We start from the raw sequence: 26,351 nt of genomic DNA, 5'->3' as shown, positions 1-26,351 counted from the left end.
TGCAACCCCTTTTCAACAAGGTAGTGAGAGCCAGCGGGGAGGGGGAGGGGTCAAGTGTGATTAAACTCAGTGAAAGCTGCATTGTCTGCATGGAAAAGCCTTCTCCTCCTGAGGTTAGGGCTGGGGAAGGGGTCTAGGACTCCATAGCCCTTACCTCCACTCCCAGAGGCCAAGGAGGAGAAAAAAACAAGACAAAACATGCTTAACAAACTTTCTCTTGGTCTCATTCACTCTTGCCCCTAAGAGAAGAGGAAACAGGGCAGAGGAAAAGGTGGGGAGGGCTTTACAGAGAGTTACTCAGTCCCTAGATCCTTCTCTTACCCTACAGAAATATCTGCACAGGGGGGGTGGGGGGGGTATGATAGGGACCTAGTGAGTAGAGTGAGATGTTAGTCTAGTTCCAGCCACAGACCACTGTCAGCCTGTGGCTGTAGCCACTGGAGCACAGAAAGTGCCCCCACCCTGCTCTGGGCACTGTGGACCCTTCCAGCTACTCCTGTGTCATAATCACCTTGTCATCCCCACCCCTCCAGGGAGCCTGGGTCCCACACAGGGATCATTCCATGAGTCACCCAGTCAGCCTCTATATAATCAGGTCATGGCTGACCCCACTTTCTAGCAAGCCCTAGGCTGGAGAAGGGGCTTGGTAGCCAATTCCCTGGGCCCTGGGGGCTCTTGTGATAGTCTCAAACCTACATGACAAGGACATGGCTCCCAAGCCCACAGTCAGGTGACAGCCCAGCTACTGCCAAGGCAGATTTCAAGACATAAAATGGCACCTCAGAAGAGGGAATTCGGCTGAGGGGTGGCACCCCAGCTTTGCAGGTGCAGGCTGATGCTCTGAGCCATCTTGCCCTCTCTGTCCCCTAACATAGCAGGAACTGAGACCCCCCAGAGCATCGTCAAGCACAATACAAATGGCCATAGCAGAAGGGATCAGGCCCCTGTCAGGCCAGCCCCTCACAGATAACAGGGACTATGGAGAACTAACCATCAGGGGTAGCACTGCAGAAGAGGGAAAAGGTATTAGAAGGGGACTTTGCTCCTGGCTATCCAGATGTTACTCACACAAGGAGGATGCAGATAGAGGACAGAGGGACAGAACTGGGGAGACCACAGCAGCTGAAAGTGAGAGAAGAAATCTGGAAAGACACAGCAATGGGGAGCCCCAAATTCTACCTATAATCACCCTCACCAATCTCTACTGGACCCTGAGCCCCAGGGCCACTTATGTGAACCCCAAGTCACCCAAAGACCAAGACTTTAACTGAATCCTCCCCCGAAAAACACACATGCACATACAGAGGAAAGACAGCTTGAGTTCACCCCAGCTTCCTACCCTTGGCCATCGGCATAAAAATGGAAACATGGAAATACTGTCAATTGAACAATAGGGGGAGAGGGGGACCACCCTACCCCCAACTCTGGTGCTGTCCAAAGTCTTGAGTTTTGCATCTTGTAGTTGAACTAACCGACAGCCACAGAACAGAGGGTACAGAACCCCCAGACAGAAAAAACATCCATGATTAATTGGACCTGGGGAAGTTTAAACCCACATAGTTCAAAGGTCAACCATACAAATTATTTTCTGTGTGTGGCACCCAAGGCAACCCTCAATGGTCATTATCAACCTCACTTCTATGTAAGACAAGAGAGAACCAGCAAAAATAACCTCAGAGGGGAGTCAAAAGTTAAATTATCAGCCAAGGATTTTTTAAAAGATATATGGATTGATTACCCCCCCCCCAGAAAAAAAGTGAGGGAGGAGGAGAAGGAGAAGAGACAAAGAGAGAGAGTGACACCACAGCTCTGCTTAGCTCTGGCATAAGGCAGTGCTGAGTAGTGAACCTGCAGCCTCTAGGGCCTCTGCCTTTCTTAGTAACCATACTTCTTTTTCTTTTGATAGATGGGGGGAAAGAGGAGGAGAAGGAGAGTGGAGAAGGGAAGAAAGAGACATCTGCAGCACTGTTCCACTGTTCATGAAGCCCTTCCCCCCTCCTACCATGCAGATTAAGACCAGAGGCTTGAACTTGGGTCTTTGTATGTGTTGATGTGTGCATACTACTGGGCACATGCCTGCCTTTCTCTTTGTGAAGGTTGGCCAGTGATAGAATAAAGTTTGCGTTGTCCACACACGTGTTTGTGATCATCGAAAGCCTTGCTTCCTCCTGACGACTGCAATCACCTCTACAAGCCTCAGCCCACCCTCCCATTGTCAATAAATGATACCAATTGTTGAGGGGGTGGGCAAACATGAGCCCACTGAGCAAGTCTGCTAAAGACCCTGTGTAACAAGCTGGTTCTCACAGACCAGCAGAGGTAAGTAAGCTCCATCTGTTTCAAAGCCCTTGTGTTTCAGGAGGCATTTTCTTGCTTTGGGTTGTTCTTTCTTGAATTGGATGTGGTTTATTTTCCCTTTACAAAGAAACTGTCTGATTTTATATCCCTTTAAAGTAGTGAGTATATCTGATGAAGGTTCCTAAGAGAGTAATTGCTGAGGTTTGGAAGTAATGAGAGGGGGCCCCCCAAAATAGCTCACTTGGATAGTGCACTGCTTAGCCATGCGTGTGACCCAGGTTTAATCCAGTCCCCACTACAGTGGAGGAAGTTCCAGTACTGTGGCCTATTTCACTCTCAATATCTCTAAAAAAAAGTCAACCTACAGTAATGAAGTCCCAGAAATGACCATAATAAAAACAACAATAAGAAACAAATCACAAACATCTAGTGAGGAAATTGTTAGTCTCATGAGCAGCTTGACATATAATGGGAATGTATTTTAATTAACAACTTAAGAGATTCTCCAGCTACAATACAAACACACATACTCTTTAATCTCTGCCTTTTATACATTCATTATTTTCCCTTTTAAAAAAAAGGGGAAATAGGGAGGGAGAGAGAAAGAGAGATACCCACAGCACTGTTTCACCACTCATGAATTTTCCCTCTATAGGTGGGGACTCAGGGCTTGAATCTGGGTCCTTGCTCATAGTAACATATGCACCCTACTGGGTACACCATGTCCCCATCTCAGGCTTTTAGAAAGAGAGTCAGCCCTTAGAGGTTAACTAGGCATGAACCAGACATGGGACTTGAACCCTCATCTTTGGGTGAGCAGATGAGTATTTCTATCATCCTTTCTTATTTTGCTTTTTTTTTTTTTCAGGGCACTGTGTGACTGGTGGTGAGAACTGTATGGAACCCCCTCTTACCCCACAATCTTTTCTGTCATTATTAAACCACTAGTAATAACTAAATAAATAAATACTTCCCTCTAGTAGCCAAGGAGGGGTTGCTGTTGATAAAGCAATGGGCTCCCAAGGATGAGGTCCTGAGATCAATCCATCGCAAGTGCCAGAGTGATCCTCTGTTTCTCTCTCTGGGCATTTCCCACCACTTCACTCTCCACCTTTATATTCCCTCCCTTCTTCCCAGGAAAGTACTGAGGAGTCAGATAAAAGGGCAGAGAAATTCCCCCAGGGACACACACACACACACACACACACACACACACACACACATGAATGCACACACCACAGCATCTCCTCAGCAAGCTACAGCCATTTTCTGCTCCCCTCCACCTTCTTCCACAGCAAGGTGAGATACTTTACTGGCTGGCTGTGAATCACCCAGCCTCCCACAATCCCCAGGTACCTACAAAGTCCAGACACTAGAGAGACTGCCAGAACTACTTGGCAGCAAACAAAACTGAGATTTTGTCCCTGGAAACTCCCATGCCCATGAGGAAGAGGCCCAGTGGCATAAAGAAAAAGAACAAAGAAAACTCTAGCACCTGCTGGAAGGTGATTAATGGCTGGGGGAGGGTGTAGAAGTTACAGGGGTATATGTAGGAGTGGGTGCAGGGACAGACTATCATACCATATAGGGGAGGTAGACAAACACAAGAGGATGATAAACTGTGGCTTTTTAGAAAGAGGGGTTATATGTTTCCCCTCTAGAATCTGAGGCCCCTCTCCATCAGGGTCAGGGGTCACCTTTGCTGTTGTTCACTGCTCTATCCTAAGTGCCCCTGGCAGCATCCATCACATAGTAAGTTTTCATTTAAAATTACCTGACATATTACCTTAAGAGAATCAAAAAGTATTGGGCCATGTGGTAGCACATTCAGTTGAGTGCACACAGTACCATATGCAAGGATCTAGGCTCAAGCCTCTAGTCCTCATCTACAGGGAAGAAGCTTCATGAGTGGTGAAGCAGTGCTGCAGGACTCTTTATGTCTCCTCTAAATTTATCTCTTTTCTATCAAAATAATTTTTAATGAAATTTACTTTCTGGCTAGTCTAAAACAGAGAGGGATAGGGCCACAACTCTGAAGTTCACCCCAAACACATCAATCTCCTTAACTAAATAGTAAATTCAAAGAAGGAAGAGGAGAGGAAGAAAAATAAGAGGATAATGAAAGAAGAAAAAAGAAAAAGTGAAGGAGGAAAATAGAGAGGGATGGAAGGAGGGGGGGAGAATGGAAGGAGAAAGAGAAAGGGTCAACAAGAGCAATGAACTTTGAAGGCACCAAGCCCCAGTGCTAACCCCGGTTATAAAAGAAAAGAGTATTGTCCCAGGCACATGTTCAGCTCTAGTATGTATGACACCTATAAGAGGCCCTGTGGTCTCACTGTCCTCTTCTGTACCACTGCTCCCTTAAACTAACTCTGCAGACAAGTGTCCCTTATGTTCTCCTAAAGACATCATTGCAGCTTTAAGGAGGAATTAGTGCAATGGGCACAGAAGCCACAGTCCACCAAGGACCATGGTTAGAACCCAAACTCACTCTCCTATCCCCATCCAGCTCAATCAGATGGAGGAGTCTGTGCTCCCTGGGGTCCACAGCCTGTGTCTTTACTGGTGGCAGGCTTGACTATCTTGCAGGTCATCTGAACTCTGAAACCTCCTTTCCTCTAATTAACCAGAAATTTCTGGGAAAGGCTTAAATCTGTACTCCCTAAATGGCTGACCTTGGAAAAAACATCAAGAGGGGCTGGGTGGTAGTACACCCTGTTGAGTGCCTACATTACCAAGCACAAGGATCCAGGTTTGAGTTCTCCCTCCCCATCTGCAGGTGAGGTAATGAAGTGGTTATCACTGGGGCTTGGTACCTTTAAGGTTCCATTGCTCATGGTGGCCCTTTCTCATTGTCCTTCAATCCTCCCTCTCTCTTAAGTTTTTTATTATCTTTATTTATTTACTGGGTAGAGATAGTCAGAAATTGAGAGGGAAGGGGGAGATATAGAGAAAGAGAGACAAAGACCTGCAGCACTGCTTTACCACTCACGAATCTTCCCCACCTGCAGGTAGGGACTGGGGGCTCAAACCTAGGTCCTTGTGTGGTCATGTGTGGTCAACCAGGTGCACCACTACCCAGCCCCACCTCCATTCTCTCTCTTTCTGCTTCTATCCTTCCTTCTTTTCTTTCTTCCTTTCTTTTCCTTTCTTTCCCTTCCTTCTTTTCTTCTTCACTTCCTCCCTTCCACCCTCCCTCCCTCCCTTCCTTTCTCTCTTTACGAGTGGTAACACAGGTCTACAGGTGTCTATCTTTCTTTCTCCCTATCTCCCTCTCCCTTCTCAATTCCTCTCTGTCATATCTAATAAAAATAGAAATAAAGAAAAAATATGGCTGTTGGGAGTGGTGGATTCATAGTGCAGTAACCAAGCCCTGGTGGGGGGAAAAAAAGAAAGAAAGAAGAGAGAAAAACATCATTAAAATCTTCACTGAGTTTCTTGGGGAAGACCTTTTACCCCTGAGCAATGGAACTGAGGGGAGATCAAGTAAGGTGGAAACCAATGCCTGGGTAGATATTAACTGAGTTTGACTACTGATCACATTCCACCAGCTTTCTATCAGCCCTGCAGCATCAGTTTCATCCTCATTCCTTTACCATCATTGACAAAATTAACAATGAATGCAACCTAAGTTCTAATGCTCACATTGCAGCTCTCTGCCCAGTGCTCCCTTCTGACCTGACTAAACTGTCTAAACACAGCTCTTACAACCTTCCCATGAACAGACTGCTCCCTCTGTGGAGTATCTGGGTGTCTGTGGCAGGAAATCACCTCTCCCACTGAATTCACCAGCCACAGATGTGGAAAATCATTCATCTGCTCACTTTCCCACACTTTTCACTGACACATTCTACTGAGCTGAAAGCTTTGCCCCTTGCAGTCCTGTCACTTTTCCTTCCAGGAGTCCAACAAAGGAGCCAAGCATGTGACCAAAACCTGGAGATAGGGACCAGAGCACAACCTACTCACCCAAGTAGTGGTGCCCCCCCCCAAGCCCAGAATCTTGTGTCTCTGGAGTTCTGGGGAGCCCACAGGCAGCTCCAGCCCTACTGCTGGTGAGGTCACCATACCACACTGAAACCCTACAGGGTTGTGAGGAGATTAGATCAGAGCAGAGCTAGAAAGTGACTGGCACAGGAACAGCAGTTACCAACAGGACAAGGACAGGTCTAGAGCCTCACTCCAATGCCAGGCTAAGAGTAGGAAAGAAGCTTCTAGATGCTGGAGGATTGCTTTATCCTCAGAGAAATGGGGTGATCAGGGCAGAGCTGGTGCCTTTGTATCCTCAGAGATCCCAGCTTCTCTGGCAGCTGGCTGCTGATGCCCCACTTCACTGCAAACCCCAGAACCCAGGTGCATCCTCAAACACCTTCTTTCCTTCTGTCTTCTTTGTGGTCTCACCTCCTTCCCAATTTCCTTCCCTCCTTCCCCCACCATAAGGTTCTATCTTCCACTTTTCCTACTTCATCTTATCCTTGTTATTCATTGACTGTCTCCTCCCTGTGGTCTCCAAAAGCTGGCCAGCAATCCCAAAGGGAGAGGCACCCCTCCCTGTTACCTGTGTGCTCCCTCCAGGAAGCTCTAGCAGGCTTTACATGTGAGGCACTCCATGCTCTTCTGCCCCACCCCACCCTGGCTCAGTCTTCACTCTGGGGTAGATGTCTTTCCTTGGACACTCTACCCAATTCACATTTTCCAGCACACTGTGCCACTTGGCTTTTACAAACAGTCCCTCATAAGAAGCCCATTTCTCGGACCCAGGACAGGTTTTTGCTTCACAACACATGAAAAGCAAAAGGACACCAGTGTGTTCCTATGAAGCTTGCAGCTATCTCTACAGATGTCTTGGAGCCCTAGAGTGCAGGTGGCACCCACCAGTCCTCCAGGGACCCCTCTCTCCAGATGACTGTAGGTGAGGTGAACCACATGGTAGAGCTGGTTGGGGAGGTGATTTGGGTTCAGGAATGCTCACAAGTATCCCCATATAAATGGAGGCACTGGGCTGGAAAGACAGCATAACAGACCTCAAATAGACTTTTCTACCTGAAACTCCCAGCTCCCAGGTTCAAGCCTCAGCACCACCAGAAGCCAGGGATGAGCTGTTCTCTTGTAGTAGATATTAATTATGCAATGAATTAATGAGGCACTGCTTATTCACTTCACCCCAGTTCTGAGTCAGAGACTCCCTGGGAACAACTGATTTTCCATAGCAGAGAAAACCTACAAAGATGTCCCCACTCTGTATGAGGAGGCATGAAGTGACTTCTTCATTGACTTAGCACAGCCACCTAGTCCAGGAAGCTTCCTCCAACAGCCAAACAGAGTCACTCATTAAGTAATCAATCCAGCACCCACTATGCATTTGGCTAAAGCTTGGTATGTGTCACACACTCCCTGTGGGGGCTGTGGTCCAAATCAAACCAAGAGCAAGAACAACAACTGATGCTCAGGTCAAACACCAAAGGGACCCAGGAAGGGATGGTCAGTTTCCTTCTGGCCATGCAGCCCTGAGTAATTCTACTATTATGGTGTGTGTGTGTGTGTGTGTGTGTGTGTGTGTGAGAGAGAGAGAGAGAGAGAGAGAGAGAGAGAGAGAGAGAGATAAGAGGATAAAAGAGACCATGACACCAAAGGTTCCTCTAGTGTAGTGGGGGCTGGGCTTGAACCTGGGTCAGTACCTGTTGGGACTATGTGTAAGCTTGATAGAGCTTAGGGAGAACTACCCCCAGCCTTGGATGGAGGTCTGAGAAGATACCCTCTTGTTTAGCCTCTCTCAACCAAGGTGAGCAAAGGGAAGAAACTCAGACTTAGTTCTTTCCTTCTTGACTCTCAGGCCCACAGAAACCCCAATATTTCTCCCCATTAACTGCAGGCCACATGGCCACCTACTTTAAGATTCACCTAATCAAAATCACCTTACCTTCTGATCACAGAAGAACACACCTTATCACACACTCCATCATACACCTCAGACCCCAGACAAGAGAAATTCCAAACTATATGGCCTTTTGATATCCATCTTCTCTCTGTCTCACCCTGCTGGTTTTACCCCTATGCTTCTCTCAAATACCTTTGCTTGCATCATGGAGAATAACTGTCTTGTATCTCATCAATTCCTGTCATACCAGCCCCCTACCATAAGGGCAAGCTGATCTTTAAGAAACCCTGTAATTTCTGACATATTTCAATAATTCCCTTTGTTTGGTTTTCTATTTAACTCATGTCCACCTACTAATAAAGGAGACCTGAGACCTGAGACTTGAGATCTGAGGTCTGAGCACACTGCAGGTCTCCCCAGTGTCTTTTACTTCGTTTTGTCTCTTGCGTGAGCAAGAAAGAACCAGTCCGTTACCTTTCCCCTGGAGATCACCCTGCCAAGTACCCACAAGCAGGGCAGCACACTATCCAGCTTAGCTATCTTGCCGGTCCTTAGACTCTGTTTGGAAGCATCTATTTGATATATGTCTCTAAGTGGCCACTGCTGGGTTGGTAGGGCACCATACTTTGCTTATTCTGTTTTTGTTGTTTATTTGTTTTACAGACCAGGGTTGACTTGATCAGCCCATTTGCTACTAAAAATGAAGGAATGGTAATTTGCTTCCTAAACCAACTGTTTGAGAACATATAATTTCATGTCAAGTTGGGGAGACCCCCTTACAGCAAAGCAAAGCGCAGCCTATGGCTGGGATATGATCTTGAATTCTTTAGTTTTGTTAAATCCCTATCTTTGAAGGCAAATACCAGGCATGGCTCAGTTCTCTGAAACAGGAAGTTTTTCATAGAATCCAGAGGGGACAGAAATAATGCCCCCTCCACAGGCCCTTTGGAATATAACTAAAATATGCCTACTAGCTAGTTAAAAATTGGAGACACCCCCAACTCTTCATCTGCACTATTCCAGCCTTTAGGTTCATGACTAGTCAACAACTTGTTTGGCTTTATATGTTAACTCTCTTTTCAGCTACCAGGTTCCAGATGCTACCATGATGCCAACCAGACTTCCCTGGACAGACAACCCCACCAATGTGTCCTAGAGCTCCACTTCCCCTAAACTCCACCCCACTAGGGAAAGAGAAAGATAGACTGGGAGTATGGATCGACCTGCCAATTCCCATGTTCATAAGAGAAGCAATTACAGAAGCCAGATCTTCCACCTTATGCACCCACAATGACCTTGAGTCCATACTTCCAGAGGGTTAAAGAATAGGAAAGCTATCACTGAAGGGGATGGGATACACACTTCTAATGGTGTGAATTGTGTGCAATTGTACCCCTCTTATCCTATGGTTTTGTCAATGTTTCCTTTTTATAAATAAAATTTTAAGAATGTAAAAAAAAAAACACAACATAATTCCACCCAAGAAGACTCTTTCCTTAAAACTCAAGGAAACCAGGCCATTGAAACAGCACACTTGGATAGTGTACTGCTTTGCCATATGTATGGCCCAGGTTCAAGACCAGCCTCTACTGAGTTGGAGAAAGCTTCAATGCTGTGCTCTCTTTCGTTCTTTGTGCGTCTCTATCTAAAAACAAATAAAAATATTTCAAGGAAATTGTGCAATTCCTTTCTGAAAGTCCACCAGCATTTCTTTTCAATTCTTCTTTTCTAAGTGTGAGAGAGAGAGAGAGAGAGAGACCACAGCACTGAAGCTTCCTCCAATGCAGTGGGGGTCAGAGGCTTAAACCCAAGTCAAGCAGACACTCAGAGGAATTTGGACAGTTCAAGAGTGGCCCCACAGCAAGTACCTTTTCTCAGTTTGGCAGGTGGAGCCAGGTGGGAAACACAATAGAGCTCAGAAGCAACTTGGGGAAGGGTAGAGAGAGGGAAAGACAGCTGCTGAAAGGACCCAGTGGAAGTCAGGTCTGGCAAGCTCCACCTCTGAGATTTAACAGCTCTACATCCAAGCATGTGGTTAGGCTCAAAGAATGAAAGAACAGGGATCCTGGAGTATGGATCAGGGTGAACTGGACTGAGCTGGAGCTGGTTGTGTGCCAGTGGAGGCCTTTGAAATAGAAGCAATTTGAACCAGGAGGTGGAGCAATGGATAACACCTTGGACTCTCAGGCATGAGGTCCTGAGTTTGATCCCAGGCATCACATGTGCCAAAGTGCTGTTCTGCTTCTTTCTCTCATTAATAAATAATTAAATAGAACTTTAAAAATATATAAGGAAGCCTGGGAGGTGATGCAGTGAATAAAGCAGTGGACTCTCAAACATGAGGTTCTGAGTTTAATTCCCAACATCACATGTGCCAGAGTGATGGTCTATGTGTTTGTCTCTCTCTCTCCCTCCCTCCTTCCCTCCATCCCTCACTCACTTATCCCTCCCTCCTCTTTCTCTCTCTCTATATATATCTCAATAATTAATAAAGAAGCATTTTTTAAAATGAAATAGGAGTGATGAAAATGCACTAGAACACACTCTCTTTCTCCCTCTCCCATTCCACCCCCCAGCAGCCCCCAAAATCCACATTCACTTCCACTAAGACCACAGAGAAGTAAAAACAGCTGCCTGGAAGCTCAAGTGTCTGACAGGTGGGGACTTGTTTTCTGAGTGGGACAAACAGAGCACTGTGACCTCACTGGGGTGTGACCTCCAGGATTCAAGAGGCAGATGGCACAGTGGAGTGGCCAGGCCAGTGGGATGGCTCTTGTCCCCACCCCTTGACCTTGGAGAGTCTCTCTCTCTTTTTTTAAATCATTGTTGTAGTTATTATTGTTGTTGTTATTGATGTTGTCGTCATTGTTAGATATGACAGAGAGAAATGGAGAGAGGAGGGGAAGACAGAGAGGGGGAGAGAAAGATAGCCATCTACAGACCTGCCGGGATCGTTACCCTTGTGCTTCGTGCCGTATGTGCTTAACCTGCTGTGCTACTGCCCAACTACTCTTGGAGAGCCTCTTAATGCTCCAGCCTATGTTTCCTGGGCTTCAACAGACAGGGGAAAAAATTCTCTTCCCCCAACATTTTTTAAATTTTATTTGTCACCACTGGAGCTTCCCTGCTCCAAAGTCAGTGGGAGAGAGAGAAAGAGAGAGAGAGAGATCACAGCCAGGCTTCCTACAGTGCAGTGGGGGCTGGGCTTGAACCGGACTCACTTGAACACCAAAGTAGTGCACTACCCAGACAGCCCTCCCTGTCTAACTTCTATGGTGCCTGTAAGGCTGATGGAGCAAGTCTATGTAAAAGCTGAGGCAAGATTTGACACCATCACACCTTTTCTAGTGACATTTTCTGTGAGTCACACAGTCCTGCAAACCCCCTTTTTTTTATTTGATAAGACAGATAGAAATTGAGAGGGAAAGAGGAGGTAGAGATGGAGACAAAAAAAAAAAACACCTACAGTACTATAGCACTGCTTCACCACTCATGAATCTTCCCTGCAGGTGGGGAGAAGGGGCTCAAACCCAAGTCCCTGTACAAGGTAACATGTGAGCTCAAACAAATGTGCCACTGCCTGGCCCTGCCCTTATGATTCATAACCCAAAACATCCCTCTCAGGCAGTTATGATTACCTTCTTAACCCCCCCACCTTTTCCCCACCAGGGCTACTGCAGGGAATTAGTACCTACAGGACTCTACCACTCCTGATGGCCATTTCTTTTGATAATGGAATAGAAGCAGAGATAGAGAAGGAGAGAGAGAGAGAGAAAGAAAAGGAGAGACACCCACAGCATTGCTTCCTTGTTCCTGAAGTACTCACACAGTTGGAGCAGGAGGGCTGCACCTGGCACCCTGTGCACTGCAATGTGAGCCACCATCAGCCCCATAACTTGCTTTAGAGAGGAATCCCCAGAGTTATCTTAGGAAGCACTGCTGATAAGCAACAGAAGGAGGACTTGATCCCAGTCAAGAGGCCCTGGGTCTTAACACCACGATACCAAGGGGGCAATGATGGAGCTGTGTTGTGTTATCACTCCCTCTAGTTCCTCTCCTTCTGTCTGTATTTGCTGTGTGAGTCTATAGAATGAAAACCCAAGACCAGAGAAGCTGCTCAATGATATCTTTCTCCCTCTTAAACACACATACACACACACACACACACACACACACACACACACACACACACACACACGAGCCAGCAGGTCATTCTCAACACCACAGACAACAACAGCAAATCATGAGGCCTCATCCTGTGTAGTCTCTGTACTTTACCAAAAGTCTTTTCATACTCATCATTAAATCAATCTAAGGAAGGAGGAAGGGAAGGAGAAAAGAAAGGATGGAAGGAAGAAAGGAAGGTAGGTAAGAAGATAGGAAACAACAAAGAAGAAAAAGGAAAGAAGGAAGAAATCAAAAGAAGAAGAAGAAGAAGAAGAAGAAGAAGAAGAAGAAGAAGAAGAAGAAGAAGAAGAAGAAGAAGAAGAAGAAGAAGAAGAAAAGGCATGAATGTGGGGGTAGGACCACTCTCCAAGGCAGGAATGCACCCTGTGAAGGAAGACATATCTGCACTTAGGCCACAATCCTCTCCCTTACCCCTTACCGGTCCCACTCCAGGGTCTAAATTTCCACCATTAGATAGTCACACCTTTGGCTGAACACCCTTCCAGTTTCAAAGCACCTCCAGAAAAAGCCACATTACCACATAACACCCCATTGTGGTGTTATGATGGCCAGCTCTGAGCCAGTGAGAATCTGAGTGACCTTGACATTCTCAAAGCCACCGTGTGGGTTCAAAGGGGACCCGAGCCAGGAGGCAAGCTGAGTGAGGAGTCTGTGATGGGGTGGATGTTGTGGCTAAATTCCAGGTGCACAACTCAGGGAAGAAAGGCTCCCCTGGGGGAGGGGGGTCCTCAGAAATCAAGGGGCATTCTAGCCAGAGAAATGAGGGGCTTCTCTTGTGGGCTGCCACTGCCCCTGTCCGTTGTCCTACAGGGCCAGTGAGAAGATGGCAACTGTAACTGTGTGTGCCTGAAGGCAGGGCTGACCATAGAATACCACCTAGGTGGCAGGGAGGAGACACAGTGGATATAGTACTAGACTCTCAAGCATAAGACCCCAAATTTAATCTCTGGCATCTCCTGTGCCAAAGAGATGTTCTTCTACTCTCATATTAAAAATAAACAAACAGATCTTCAGAAAATATATATACCAGAGGGCCAGGAAGTAGCACAGTGGCTAGAGTTGAACTCTTGGGACAAAGCAGTGATGCACCTGGTTAAGTGTACACATTACAGTGCACAAGGACCTGGGTTTAAGCCCCTGGTCCCTACCTGCCAGTGGGAAAGCTTCAAAGGTGGTGAAGCAGGGATGCAGGTGTGGCTCTGTCTTTTCCCTTCACTTTATCATCCTCCCCCCTCAATTTTTCTTTGTTTCCATCCAGTAATAAATAAATTTAAAAAATTTTAAAAAGAGTTGAACTCTCAGGCATGAAGTCCCCAGTTCCATCCTCAGCATCACATGTACCAAAGTGATACTTTGGTTCTTTCTCTCTCACTTTCTCTCTCCTTTCTCACATTAATAAATCAATGATTTTCATTGTTAATTAACAAATTATAGGTCCCAGAGCACCAGATGACCTATTGTCTTCTATTGTCAGACAAAAAAGAGAATGAAGAGAACAGGCAGCCATGGAGTGGGAAGGGGGTGAATGGGTAAAATGCATCTAGTTATGGAAATGGAGCTCATTAACACAGTGACTCAGTAATGATGAACAACACTGAAAAGATCTGTTTGAATTTCCTGGATGCCTGAAGAATGAATAGACTGGTGTTGGAGGTGAGTTAGTAGACAAAGTGCTGCACTCTCTAGCATGAGGTCCTGAGTTTAATTCCTGGTATCACATGCACCAGTGTGATGCTCTGCTTCTCTCTCTCTCTCTCTCTCTCTCAGTCTCTCTCTCTCACTAAGTCTTTGAAACTAAAACAAAGCAGTCCAGGAGGTGGCACAGCAAATGAGATGTGGACTCTCTGGCATGAGGTCCTGAGTTCAATTGGCAGCATTGCATGGCAGAGTGATGCTTTGGTGTTTCCTCTCTCTCTCTCTCTCTCTCTCTCTCTCTCTCTCTCTCTCCCTCTCCCTCTCCCTCTCCCTCTCCCTCTCCCTCTCTCTCTCTCTCTCTCTCTCTCTTTCTCTCTCCCTCCCTCCCTCCCTCCCTCCCTCATTGCCTGGACTACAAATCCGCTGCTCCTGGCGGCCATTTTTTTTTTCCATTTTATTGGCTAGGACACAGAGAAATTGAGAGAGGAGTGGAAATAGAGGAGAGAGAAAAACAGACACCCGCAGACTTACTTCACCACTTGTGAGGTGACTCCCCAGTGGGTGGGGAGTTGGGGGCTTGAACCTGGATCCCTGTACTGGTCCTCATGTTTTGTATTTGGTGTACTTAATCCTGTGCACCACTGCCCGGCTCCCTCTATCTCTATCTGTGTCTCTGCCTCTCCCTCTGATATAAATAGATTGAATGAACTAGGGAGAACCTCTGTCAGGCAAGCCAGCACCAGCTCCAGCTTGGGGTCCCCCCCACACAAAAAGAGGCACACGTGGGGAGAAAGAGGGGACAGAAGAGACATTTCTGGGCCTGGGGAGCCACTTTTATCCTCACTGTGAATGACAAGTATGTGAAGAATGAAAATATGGTTGGGGGTGCCACCAGGAGTCCCTATGTCTGCATTTAGAGGGACTTTAATGAGCTTAAGAGGCCATGCTAGAGAGCAGGAGAGGGTGTGAAGTTTGGTTTGGTTTTGAAAAATCCTTTTAAGGGTTGCTGGGAGGGGAGCTGGGGAAGCTGAGGGAGGGGGGCATGTCAGGGAGGAGCCTATGCTCAAGATCTCTTTTGCATCCAGGAAAGAAAGGCTAGATCTTTCCAGAAGCAGATGGAAATGAGAAGGACACCCTCTTCTGGTTTCTTAGTGACAGACTTGTCACATCCTCCCAAAGAAGCCTGCCTAGAGAGCACACCCCTACTCTCAATCTATCCCAGAGGTGCCCACCACACTCAAAAAAGACCCCAGTGGGAGGACAGGGGGAAGAAAGAGGTCACTGGGAAGGACCTCAGTTTTGTCACATGTGCAGCCCAGGTTCAAACCCTGACACTACATGGTAGTACCCCCAAACTGGTGGTGCTTCTTCTTCTTCTTCTTCTTCTTCTTCTTCTTCTTCTTCTTCTTCTTCTTCTTCTTCTTCTTGGGTTTGCCCTTCTTCCGTAGCTAGTCAACAGCGTCAGGTTGAGCCTGATGTAAAGTTTCGAGACCTCCTTTGAATCTGGAGAGGTGGCAGTCGTTGACTATGTGGGTCATAGTCTGTCTGTAGCCGCAGGGGCAGTTCGGGTTGTCTCTGGTGCTAAGATACCTCTTCTCTGAGTCTCTCTGTTGGAATGAACAAGCTACTAATCCCTGTGCCCCAGGGCTTTGGGAACTGGGAAATTGACTGTGTGTGAGACCCTGGCTCCAATGGAAAAAAAAATTAAAAACCTCAGGAGTCCCAAAGCAGTCCCCCCCCAAAAAAAAAAAAAACTATTGTGGAAGAATCACACAAACCAGGGACACACACATACACACACACACACACGCACACACACACACACACACACAAATACACACACTGAGATGAGTCCTGACTGTCAATGGCAACCTGTGGGTCAAAGTGGCCCTACCAAAAAAACATGAGTCAGAAGAAAAGAAAAACAAACATAAGAAAGCACAAAGCCACCAGGATGGACAGACAGATTCCAGGAGAGACCAGACAAATCAGCAGCACTCCTCCAAAAATAAGATACCAAGCTGGCATCTTGAGAGATTGGGACAGGCCAAATGCTTGAGTGTGACTTGAGTTAGGGGACCAGTAAAAGCAGAGCCTGCTCTATTTTTAGCTGCCATGACATGATTCAGTGGGTGTTCCCCTCCTTCTTAACCTCCCATAGTCAGCCTAAGTTTGAAAGCAAAATAATCAATAGAAGGACAGGCTATCAGCAGCCCTGTGTGTTTTGTGCATTTTCTTTCTTTCTTTTTTTTTTTTTTTAAGGGAGGAAGACACTTGGGTTATCACTAGATCTTGATGCCTGCATGACTCTACCCTTCCCAATAGCCTTTTTTTTTCTTATGTCTTATAGTGACAGAGAGACACCCACAGCTCTACTCCACTGCGCATGAAGCTTCCCACTGCAGGTGGGGACCAGGAGCTTGAACATAGGTCCTTTGGCACTGTTATATTTTCACACTACCAAGTGTACCACTACCCAGGCCCTCTTTTTTATATAGAGAATAGGAGAGGGGGGGGGATTTGGGGCTTTCTGTCCTAGGGGAACAAGGGCACCCCCAAAATGGAGAAAGCAAGGGAGACCTGGGGGTCAGTACCTTCCCTAGCATCCTCCCTTACTCTCTATGGTTGTGACCCCACTCTGCGTGCATCTGCCGCCTCCCACCCTCCAGCCCGCCAGAGGGACCTTAATCCCCACCCTTAAGTCTGGTTTGATTTCTTTTTCCGTGGTGTGAAAGCAGGCTCCTTGGTGTTTACACCTCCCTTTGAGCGGCCGGCTCTAATCCCCCCTGCTAATTAAAGCCGGGCTGGTGGTGCTTTCATTAACTTCACTGCAGTGGAGAGATGCAGACCCAGACACAGCTCAGGACTGGAAGCTTGGCTGACATTTGCAGGACTCCTCCCTTATGTCTGAGCTCTGAGCTACAGGCATGGGTTCTGACTGTGAAAAGACAGCTGAAGGGCTGGCCTCCCCAACTCTAGTTAGTCACATGACACCCCAGCCTCTGTAGGCCACCCCAAAAGTAGCCTGCAGAGAACTCCTCCCTAAAGAGGTGTGAAGGAATTGAAAAATCAGAACCAGGGACCAAGCACTTAGAAACATGTGCCAGGGGGCAGGCAGTAGCACACCTGGTTGAGCACACTTTATCAGGCATCAGGACCTAAATTCAATCCTCTAGTCTCCACTGCAAGGGGCGGGGGGGCGGGGCTTTTTGGTGTCTTTATGACCCTCTCTCTATCCCTCCTCCCCAATGTCTGTTTCTATCAAAAAGAAAAAGGAAAGGAATGAAAATGGAGACAGAAAAGGGGGAAAATGGGAATAGTGGATTCATCATGCAGGCAACAAGCCCCAGCAATAACCTTAGTGATAAAATGGAAGAAAGAAAGATAGAAAGGAAAAGAGGGAAAGAGAGAGACCACAAAGAAAATGAGGAATTGAGCCATGATTTTATAGTTAAGGCAGAGACTCTGATGAACTGGAGAAAATGGTGGCACACACCCCCATCCCCATATTTCTGCATAACAAGTAGGACCTACTGGTGTGTGATTCTGAATCTAAAGATTTAATACTTTTCTAGGGGTGACAATAATTTCTTGGAAAATCATTAGTGTGTAATTTAAACTCAGCATTTTACTTTGTTCAAATATTGTTTTTATTTTCATGAAAGAGAGATCCATACAGAAAGATACACAGAGAGAGAAACCATTGCTCTGCTCTGGTAGGTACTGGGGGTAGAACATGAGGCCTCAAAGCCTTAGGCAGAAGAACCTTTTTGCAGAACCATTGTGCTGCTCCCAAGCACTCCTCCCCATTCTTAAAATTAATATTTTAAATTACTGTGTCATTATATCCATGTTGACCCCTGTGACCAAAATAGGTCCTCTGACCATAAAAGACAAAAAACTTTGTTGATAATTTAATAAAGGGAATTGTTCTCTGTAGAGAAGGAGTCTCTTCCCATTATCTCCATAGAAGATAGGTAACTCTCAGAATTAAAGAGCAAGAAGGAAGAGACTCTGTTGAAAGAAAAAAAAAAAAAAACAGCACTAGTATCATTGTGGCTCAGGCAGACAGAGGCATACAAAAGCAGGAAAAATTGAAACTAAAAAAGCCAGATATATGATGAGCCATCAGGATGGTTCCAGTGACAGAAATCTGAAAGCAACAGTGATTTCTCAGCCCCACAAGGTCAACCAAGTCCTGAAAGGCCAACATCTGCTGAACTGGGATAGATCTATGATGTTTGATTGTTTGTTTGTTTGTTTGTTTTTAATCTGTTCCATTCCCCCCCCCCCCCAGACTCAAAAGCAACCAACCAGCCTTCTCTGCAAAGCCGTGTTCCTCTCCAATTCCCAGGACACTATTAATATCCATGGACTCCTGCCCTCTCATTCTATCCCTGAAATCTTCAGTCGGGAGACTGCAGGAATGTCCTACCCGGGGACCAATACATATCCAGAGAGAAAGTACCTCTGGTCAGGAGCTGTTTTCAATCACTCTCTAAATGAGACAGCCAGAGACCAAGAGAGGAGAGAAAGAAAGAGAGAGGGAGAGAGAATTCAGGCTGTGAGAACCCGCTCCAGCCCATGGGCCTGTGTTGATCCCTGAGCTCAGACTCCGGCAATTACAAACAGGCATTCATTTATTAGTCAATTTATTACCTAGCTGGGTTGGCTTGCTGGGACCCCTGCATTTTCTTAGGCCGGGAGCTGGGCCAGCAGGAGATAAAGGAAAGCAGACTTTGAGTCATGGTGGGGAGACTCCTTTCACAGGGACCCCAGAGAAATACCTGATGTTGATGACCCAACAAAGGGCACACTGTCAAACAAGTTGGCCAAATAGCTCACCTGGATAGTGTGCTGCTCTTGAGGTGCTCAACCTGGATTTGAGCCCAGCCCCCGCTGCACTGAAGGAAGCTTCAGTACTATGGACTGGCTCTCTCTCTCTCTCTCTCTCTCTCTCTCTCTCTCTCTTTCTCTCTCTCTGTCTCTATAAAACAAAAAAACTAACTCTCCTCCCCTCACAAACACCTCTCTGGAGCCTAGCAGAGATCACAGTAAAAGTCACTCATGCTTCCCTGGGCCCAGCTGCCATTGGGCTGAAAACAGGGAGAGGACGCTGTAGTGCTGGAGGGTACAGTCCCATACTAAATCTTGTGCTGGAACCCCTCCACATTGTGAACACAAGGAGAGCAGAGAGACAATCCTGGGAGGCCCAGTTCTCCCAGGCCTGCGATTCTCAGAAATATGGAGAAAACAGCCCTGATAAATGCAAGAAAAAGCCAGAACATTTCAGGGAAGAATGCTGAGCTGGGCTGCCCAGTGAGTCTCCACATTCTCAATTTTCTGCTTCCCAGGCAGGCCCAGCAACAGTCTGTTACAATACTAATTCATGAAAAATGCCAGTCAAACCAGCTCACCACTGAGGGCACTGTCCCAGGGACAGAGGGACAAGGGCTTTGCAAAGGAAGTCCTGCTACACTAGGACATCTTTGGATACTGTTTGCTAATTTTCTGGAGCTCTGAAGAGGCCTGAGACTGCATTTGGTGGATTTCAGGGACCAGTGTGTCTGTGGCCCTCAACATTCCCCATTAGCTTCACTCCTGCCACTTGCCCTTCCAAGTCAATTTCCTCTCCTGTAGCTTCTCTGGACCCTGAATCTTAGAACACTTTGGGCTGAAGGCTCTCCCTTGGATTTATGGGGGGGGGGGGGGTAGGAGAGAGGGGGAGAGAGGGAGAGAGAGAGAGAGAGAGAGGTGCTCTGTACATTTGATTCTGATCTATAAATTTCAGAGGAGTCTTGTGACACACAAAGAGAGGTATCTGAACATCCAGGGCATCTGCACTCTGTCTGACTACAGGGGACCTTCCAGAACCACTGAAAAATTGGGCAGATACTCAACCCTACTCTCCAAGATTCTCTCTCACCTAGGTGGAGGCTTGTGGAATAAAGGGATCTGTCTGGTGCCTTATGTTATTTTATTTTTTAGTTTGAGACAGAGAGGCAGAAAGAGACAAGGAAATTGACTACTGCCTGGAAGTGTCCTCCAAGGCAGTGGGTGCCAGGCTGGAACCTTGGTAGAGCCCCCTCAAAAAACAATGCATTATCCAAGTGAGCTATCTCACTGCTGCCCACCCTCACCCCTAGCCTGATTTTCAAACCAAGTCCTATCCTTTCTCCCCTCCAGTGGCTGCCATGCAAATCAACTCAATAGCACAACAATACAATTGCAATTCTACTAACTCCCTTTCCCCAGTCAAAACATAAGACTAACTGCATTTTCTTGGGAGAGGGGTGGGTTCAGGATGAGAAAAAGGAAACTTAAGGGAGAAAAACAAAATTTAAAAAAGAAACATAAAAGATAAAATTAATTATTTTAAGTGCAGCAGCCACTGGACCCAGCATCAGTGCATGATGAGCTAGCTATATGTAGATTGGGGAAGGGGTGGTGGGGAGTAAATGCATTTGGATTTTGTGGTAGGTTTTGTTTCTGTTTTGTTTGTTTTTTTCCCATAGTACTGCTCAGCTCTGGCTTCTGGTGGTGCTTAGGATTGACCCTTGGACCTCAGAGTTTCAGGCATAAGAGTCTTTTTGCAGAACCACTGTACTGTCTCCCCAGCCCTGAGGGTTTCTGAAATATACAAGGTGCACTCTTCCATTGTTCGCACAGCACCTCCAAACAATGAGGCCCAGACACCTCTACAAAATTTCCTTGGTTCTGGCCAACAACTAGCAAGTTGATCCCTGCAATTTTCCTAGTGCTGAAATCACTTTGTGTGGCAAAAAACTGACTCCCACCCTTCTTGCCTCTCTCCCCACCCCCTCCTTCAGAAGCCCTGATCCTGGTGGAGGGGACACTGTTGGTCTAAGTCCTTGACAGCAGCCATCTCTCTGTTCCTGCACAGCCTGCTTCCTTCCAGAGGAGTGAAGTGGCAGCACAGCTGTGCCAACCCTCCTTTAAGCCTCATTTGATTTCTTTTTTCTTTCTTTTTTAAACAAACAGATTTGGAACCCATCATCCCAAGCCCTCCCTTACCCTCTGAGCCTGCAGGCCCTGAGAGGGGGAGAGTTTCTGGGGGGGTCTCCAGAGCAGTAGCAGGGAGAGAAAGGTTGCTTTGTAGGCAGACAGGATGTAAAAAGCCAAAGAGAAAGAAATAGGTGAAAAGAAAGAAGCTTTGGCAAAACGCAGTGCTTGAAGTCAGGCACAAGCTAAAAACCATCCCAGAGAGTGAAAGAAACTGTGCCTGGTACTCAGGCTGCCTAGAAGACCCTCTGGTCCCTTTGGTCTTGCCCCCCACCCCTGCAGTCCAGAAAACTGTAAGCCTTCATTCCCTTCCTCCCCAAACTTCACCCTTTCTAGTGGGCTTGACATGAAAGGGACCTTGACAAAAACAGACACAGGTGCCTTCCTCCAATGGTACACATGGAGCTTTGGGGTTCACTGCCACCCCCTATCCCTGTGTCTCCCTGTTGTCCACACCATCCCAAGCCCACATTCTGTTTTCCCAAGTACATAGGCCAGGTGCCCAGACCCTTCCCACAGGGTAAACACCCCCAGGTGGAGGGTGAAAAAAATGTTGAAGAGCCCAAGGCCATTGTGCTCCAGGTCACTGCCCCAGTAGATTCCAGGGTGGCAAAGTAACCTTGCTGCACCGGCAACAAGCAAAAAAGAAGGGGAAGGGAATAACACCACTTCTTTTCTCTCCTCCAACCTTTTCCTTTGTGAAGGTTCTTGGAGGGTGCATTTTAATAGCCTGTTTGCGCAAGCCCCCCCCCCCATAACCATCACAGCTATCTTTCAATCCCTACCAGACAAAAAAAATGTTCTGCCCATCTTGTGGGGGCTGCCCCTTTCCTTCCGTGCCCTCCAAGCCCTGACAAGCTGGTATCCCCATTAATCAGCCTTTGTGACAGGGAAAAGCAGCTCCCATCCTCCCCTGAAAGTACAGCCACCAAGTAGGCTGGCCACCGGTGGACCCCAGGACTCGCTTACTAGCTGCAGCCTCTCCAGTGGCCCCAGGCTCACAAGAAACGAGATTCCCAATCATCCTCTTAGCACCATGACAGCTGACTCTCTGAGGAAAAGCCCCCACGTCCAGGGGCCACAGCTTATCCCCAGAGGGATCCTGGGAGGAGTTTGCTGGAGGGAGTATGGGCCTGCTCCCCAGCTTCCCTGCGCCCTGGCCTTGGAGAAATGGGGCACACGCAGTGAGTGCGGAGCTCTCACAAGAGCTGAGAAGGGGAGGGTGCCCAGTGTGCCCTCTGAGCCAATCTGTCACCTGCCTCCTGGGACAAAGGCTAGGGATAGAGCGAAGGGACACAGCGGGAAGGGAGAGCCAGGGCAAGCAGGGCGACCACAATGGTGTGCTGACGCAAAGGGGCAGAGCAGCGCGCACCTGGGGAGCCTCAACCTCGGAAAGGGTCAGCGCTTGGTGAGCTGCGAGCTGCAGACACTGGAACCAGGCAGGCTCACCACTACAGGGAGGCTTCAGGGGCATAGGGTGCACGCCCCACTGGGACCGGTAGTCCAGGAGCCAGGGCAGGCAGGCACTTACTTCTCGTAGTGCAGCTTGCAATAGAGCTTGCGGTCTCGGTAAAAGCAGGTGGTCTCCAGTGGCTCCTGGCAGGAGGCGCACTGCACGCAGCGCTCATGCCACAGGCTGTCGTTGAGCCGCAGCAGGAAGCGATCCGAGATGACCCGCCGACAGCCCTCGCACACGGACCTGGGGCTTGCCGCCCCGCCTGAAACAAATAGACAGCGCTGAGCCCTTGCGGGTGCTCCCTAACACTCTACAGCCCGCTCCTCTGCGCCTAGCTTGGGATACTGGTTCCTGGGGCTCAAGTCCCAAGAAATGCGGGATTGAAGGCTGGGGAGACAGCATAATGGTGATGCAAAAGCCTTTCAGGCCTGTGAGGTCCCATGTTCAGTCCCGACACCATCATGAGCCAGAGTTGAGCAGTGCTCTCAGAGAAGGAGGAGAAGAGAAAATAAAATAAAACAAAATAAAAGTTGGAACTGGGAGAAGAAGCTCACCAAGTGGCATTTCTCTTAAAAGTTCTGGAAGGGAGAGGTTCATGGCTACCCAGGAGAGCACAAGTGTCCGCAAAGGGACTTTTACTAGAAGCCCTGCACCTGGGAAACCAGACCTCCAGCTGTCCTCACCCTGGGGGATCTACCCTGTCTTCATCAAACACTAGGCTTGTCCACCCTGTGTTTTCAACTGTGTGCAAAAAGAAAAAGAGAGGAGAGACTGAAAAGAGAGGGAGAAAATGAAGAGAGAAAGAAAGGAAAAAAGAGGAAAGGGAAAGAAGGATGGAAAGGGGAAAAAAAGAAAGAAACAAAGAACCTGGTTTGTCTTGTCTGCTTTCGCTAAAATATAAAAACGTAGTTCTCTGTCCCACGGTGAGGGGGGGCTTCATTTTTTTGCTCCAATTTCTCCCTAAAAAGTCTGTGCACTAGAAAAAGTATTGCCTTGTCCTGGGCTGATCCAGTTGTTCATACACACCCGGCATGAACCCCCATGCTTCAGAGCCCAGTGTACAAATGCAGGTGTTTTGTTTTGTTTTTCTTGATGCTACTAAATGTTGAAAACAAGAAAAACAAAATGGTCCTGGCTGGCAAAAGACCAAAGGTCACAACTAGGAAGAATCCGGAATCTTGTGTTCTATCGAAAATGGGATGTCCACCGCAAAAATGTGGTGGCTTCCTTCCTTTCTTTCTTTGTTTGTTAGTTTTAGGAACGGGAGGTTTTAACATTTTTTATCAGCACATCCCTAGCTCTTTAAAGATGGCCTAGTACGGGGTTGGGGGGGCAATACCCAGTTCCAAATGGTGAAGTCCCTTCCAAAACTTGCCCTTTGGGGAGAGAGGGCTGCAAATTGGCAGGTAGGACATGGAAAGGAGGCTCTCTCGTTACAGACACCCTAATTCTGTTTCTTGGCTTCCTGGGTTCAGGATCTAACGGGAGCGGGGCTGCCTGAAAGCCTGCAACGATGCTGCCCAGTCCCTCTGTCTGCCCAGCCCGAGACCCTGCTGTGATTCCGCTTCAGCCGGGAACCCAGGCTACAGCTTCTGCTTCTGCCTCGCTTTCCGCCCGCCACCCCCGAGTTTGCGAAGGAAAGAGTCACAGGGTTGACATGACAAAGAAAAAAGTATCTCTCCAGCTAAAAGAAAAAAAATAAAAGAATTAAAAATACCCGCCTCCCCAAATTTGGAAAGGTCCTGGGCGAAGGGACTGAGTGAGTAGGGTGTTATCCCTGCCAGCGCAAGAGGACACCACCTCCCCACCCTGGATGGAGACTCCCGCCTCTGGAAGGTGATGGGGAGATAGAGCGGGCGGGCCCCACCGCCCGGGTTTTCAGGTCAGGCGCAGGCAGGGGAATCCTAGCGAAGCACCCAGCAATCCTGGCGGTCCCGAGAGCCCGAGCTGCGGTGGTTGCGGGGAAGCCCCCAACTAGGGCTCTGGGGTGCCCCCCGGGTGGCTAAAGGAAAGGCATTTTGGAGACGTCCATCATATAGTGATTAAAAAAGCAGCCCTGGGTCTTGCAATCACTTGTCACTCAGACACCAGCCAGCGGCCGGTGCGCCCGCCACCCCCCCCCCGCCCCCAGCGGTTTTGGGGGACCTGGGTCCCGCACCGCTAGGGACAGGGACAGCTAGGGTACCTTGGGCGCCGGCGGTGGGGGTGGGCCTCCCAGGGGTCTGGGAACACCCGTGAAGCGACTCACCCAACAGCGCGGACAACGGGCCCGCAGTGTCCACGGCGCTCTGCAAGTTCTCTTCCATCTTGAGCCCGTCCAGCATATTGAGGCTGGCGGGGGGCCGCTGGGGCGATGGGGGCAGCTCCGGTCAGGGGGCAGAGCCCTAAAGGTCCTGGAGAGGCGGCGGGGCCGCTCTGATAGCAGCTCAGCGCCCAGGGCCGCGTTAAATACACGGCCTCCACCCCCCGCTGCGCGTCCCAGCCCGCCCCCCCTCCGGACCTGATTCCCTCCTACTCTGAACCCCCCCCCCCCACTTGGAGTCCAACACCCCTCACTCTAGCTCCCTCTACTCCGGGTCCGCCCTCCCCAGTCGGACTGGCCCCCCATCCTGATCCCAGCTCCCACCCCCTCCCCTGTCCTCCTCAGCCCCCCCCCCAATTCGTGTCCAAGCTGTCCCCAGCACCCCGTGTACCCAGGACACTCCGACCGGACCAGCTGCTGAGGTGCCACGGAGACAGCGGACAGTGTCAGCCCCCTGGGGGCGGCGCCCCCAAATTCACAACCGCAACCCCCCATCCCTGCATTCACCTGCAGGCCGGACCCGGCTGTGCCCAGAGGACGGGGCTGGGGGTGCTCAGGGTCCCTAGAAAGCGTGGCTCGGAGACCCAGCTGCAAGGAGAGGCCAGGGGAGCCCAGGTCTCGCCTGGCCGGTTCCGATCCACTTCCCGCCCAGCCTGCCTGCTGGGAGCCCAGTGGTAGGGGTTTGGGGAGGAGGAACCCCAGCTTGCGGCCGCCCCAGACCAGCTCAACGCCTGCGGGCCAGGCGGGCCTGCCGTGGCTCAAGGGCTGGGAGCTGGGAAGGGTGGAGACGTCTGGGGGATCTAGGGGGCTGGAAATGATGGCGCCAAAAGGCGCTTTCCGGAGTGGACTAAGGCCAAAGGCAAACAGCCCAGGGTGCGAAGCCCCATTTGCCCCCCTCCTGTCCTGCTCCCTACCAGGGATCCCGCTGCTGTAGGGTTCCATTAATCAGCAGCATGGAGGGGTGGGGCGCTAGGAACCGGTTCTGGGGTGGGGGCAGCTGGGTGTGGACATGAGTATAACGGGTTGTGCTGGCTCAGGGCATCAAACCCACAGCCTGGCAGAGAGCAGTAAGGACTGAGCTGACTCAGGAGCTGCAAGTTAGGGACAATTCTTTGGGGTAGGATATCTGGGCTGGTGGTTAGCTCACAGCCCTCAATTCTCAACCACAAGCTCATACCCCATATTAACACACTCCCAGTACCTGGGGGACCACCTGCCTGCTCAATACTGAACCCACCTGACATCTGCAGGTTTGACTGCAAACATCACTCTCAGCTCCTCCCAGGATTCTGTAAGCTGGATTGGTGGTCACCCCAAGCACACAGCAGACCCCAGGCTGGATCTGTTCAGTGAGGTCCTCTGAGGGAACAGGCTGGCTCAGAACTTGCACAGAAGGAACTGAACGGGAAAGATAGGTGACAACCCCCTAAAGAGGTGACAGGACACCTCCTACAAGAACAGGGCCACTTCCGGGTTTTGAGAAGGACATGACCCCCATGTTATGAAATGCTCCCCACTAACCAAGACCAATCCAACATCCCAGGCTACTTCAGAGAGAGCAGGGAAAGGCA

At 48.7% G+C, this 26,351-nt stretch overlaps 1 protein-coding gene across 1 annotated transcript in view; it reads right to left on the bottom strand.

Moving 5' to 3' along the window:
• LMX1A (LIM homeobox transcription factor 1 alpha) overlaps positions 1-25,431 on the bottom strand; it is a 115,630-nt gene extending 90,199 nt beyond the window's left edge. Inside the window, exons 1-3 of the mRNA XM_007535276.2 lie at positions 25,288-25,431; positions 24,727-24,871; positions 22,554-22,740 (exon numbers count right to left, since the gene is read on the bottom strand). Coding sequence (XP_007535338.1) covers positions 22,554-22,740; positions 24,727-24,802 — 263 coding nt within the window. The 5' untranslated portion in view covers positions 24,803-24,871; positions 25,288-25,431. The remainder of the gene's footprint in view (positions 1-22,553; positions 22,741-24,726; positions 24,872-25,287) is intronic.
• Between the last annotated feature and the right edge of the window lie 920 nt (positions 25,432-26,351).

The sequence above is a fragment of the Erinaceus europaeus genome, chromosome 9 (assembly GCF_950295315.1).
Source record: "Erinaceus europaeus chromosome 9, mEriEur2.1, whole genome shotgun sequence".
NCBI lineage: Eukaryota > Metazoa > Chordata > Mammalia > Eulipotyphla > Erinaceidae > Erinaceus > Erinaceus europaeus.
The sequence above is the reverse complement of the archived record's forward strand: the minus strand, read 5'-3'. Positions and strand labels throughout refer to the sequence as shown.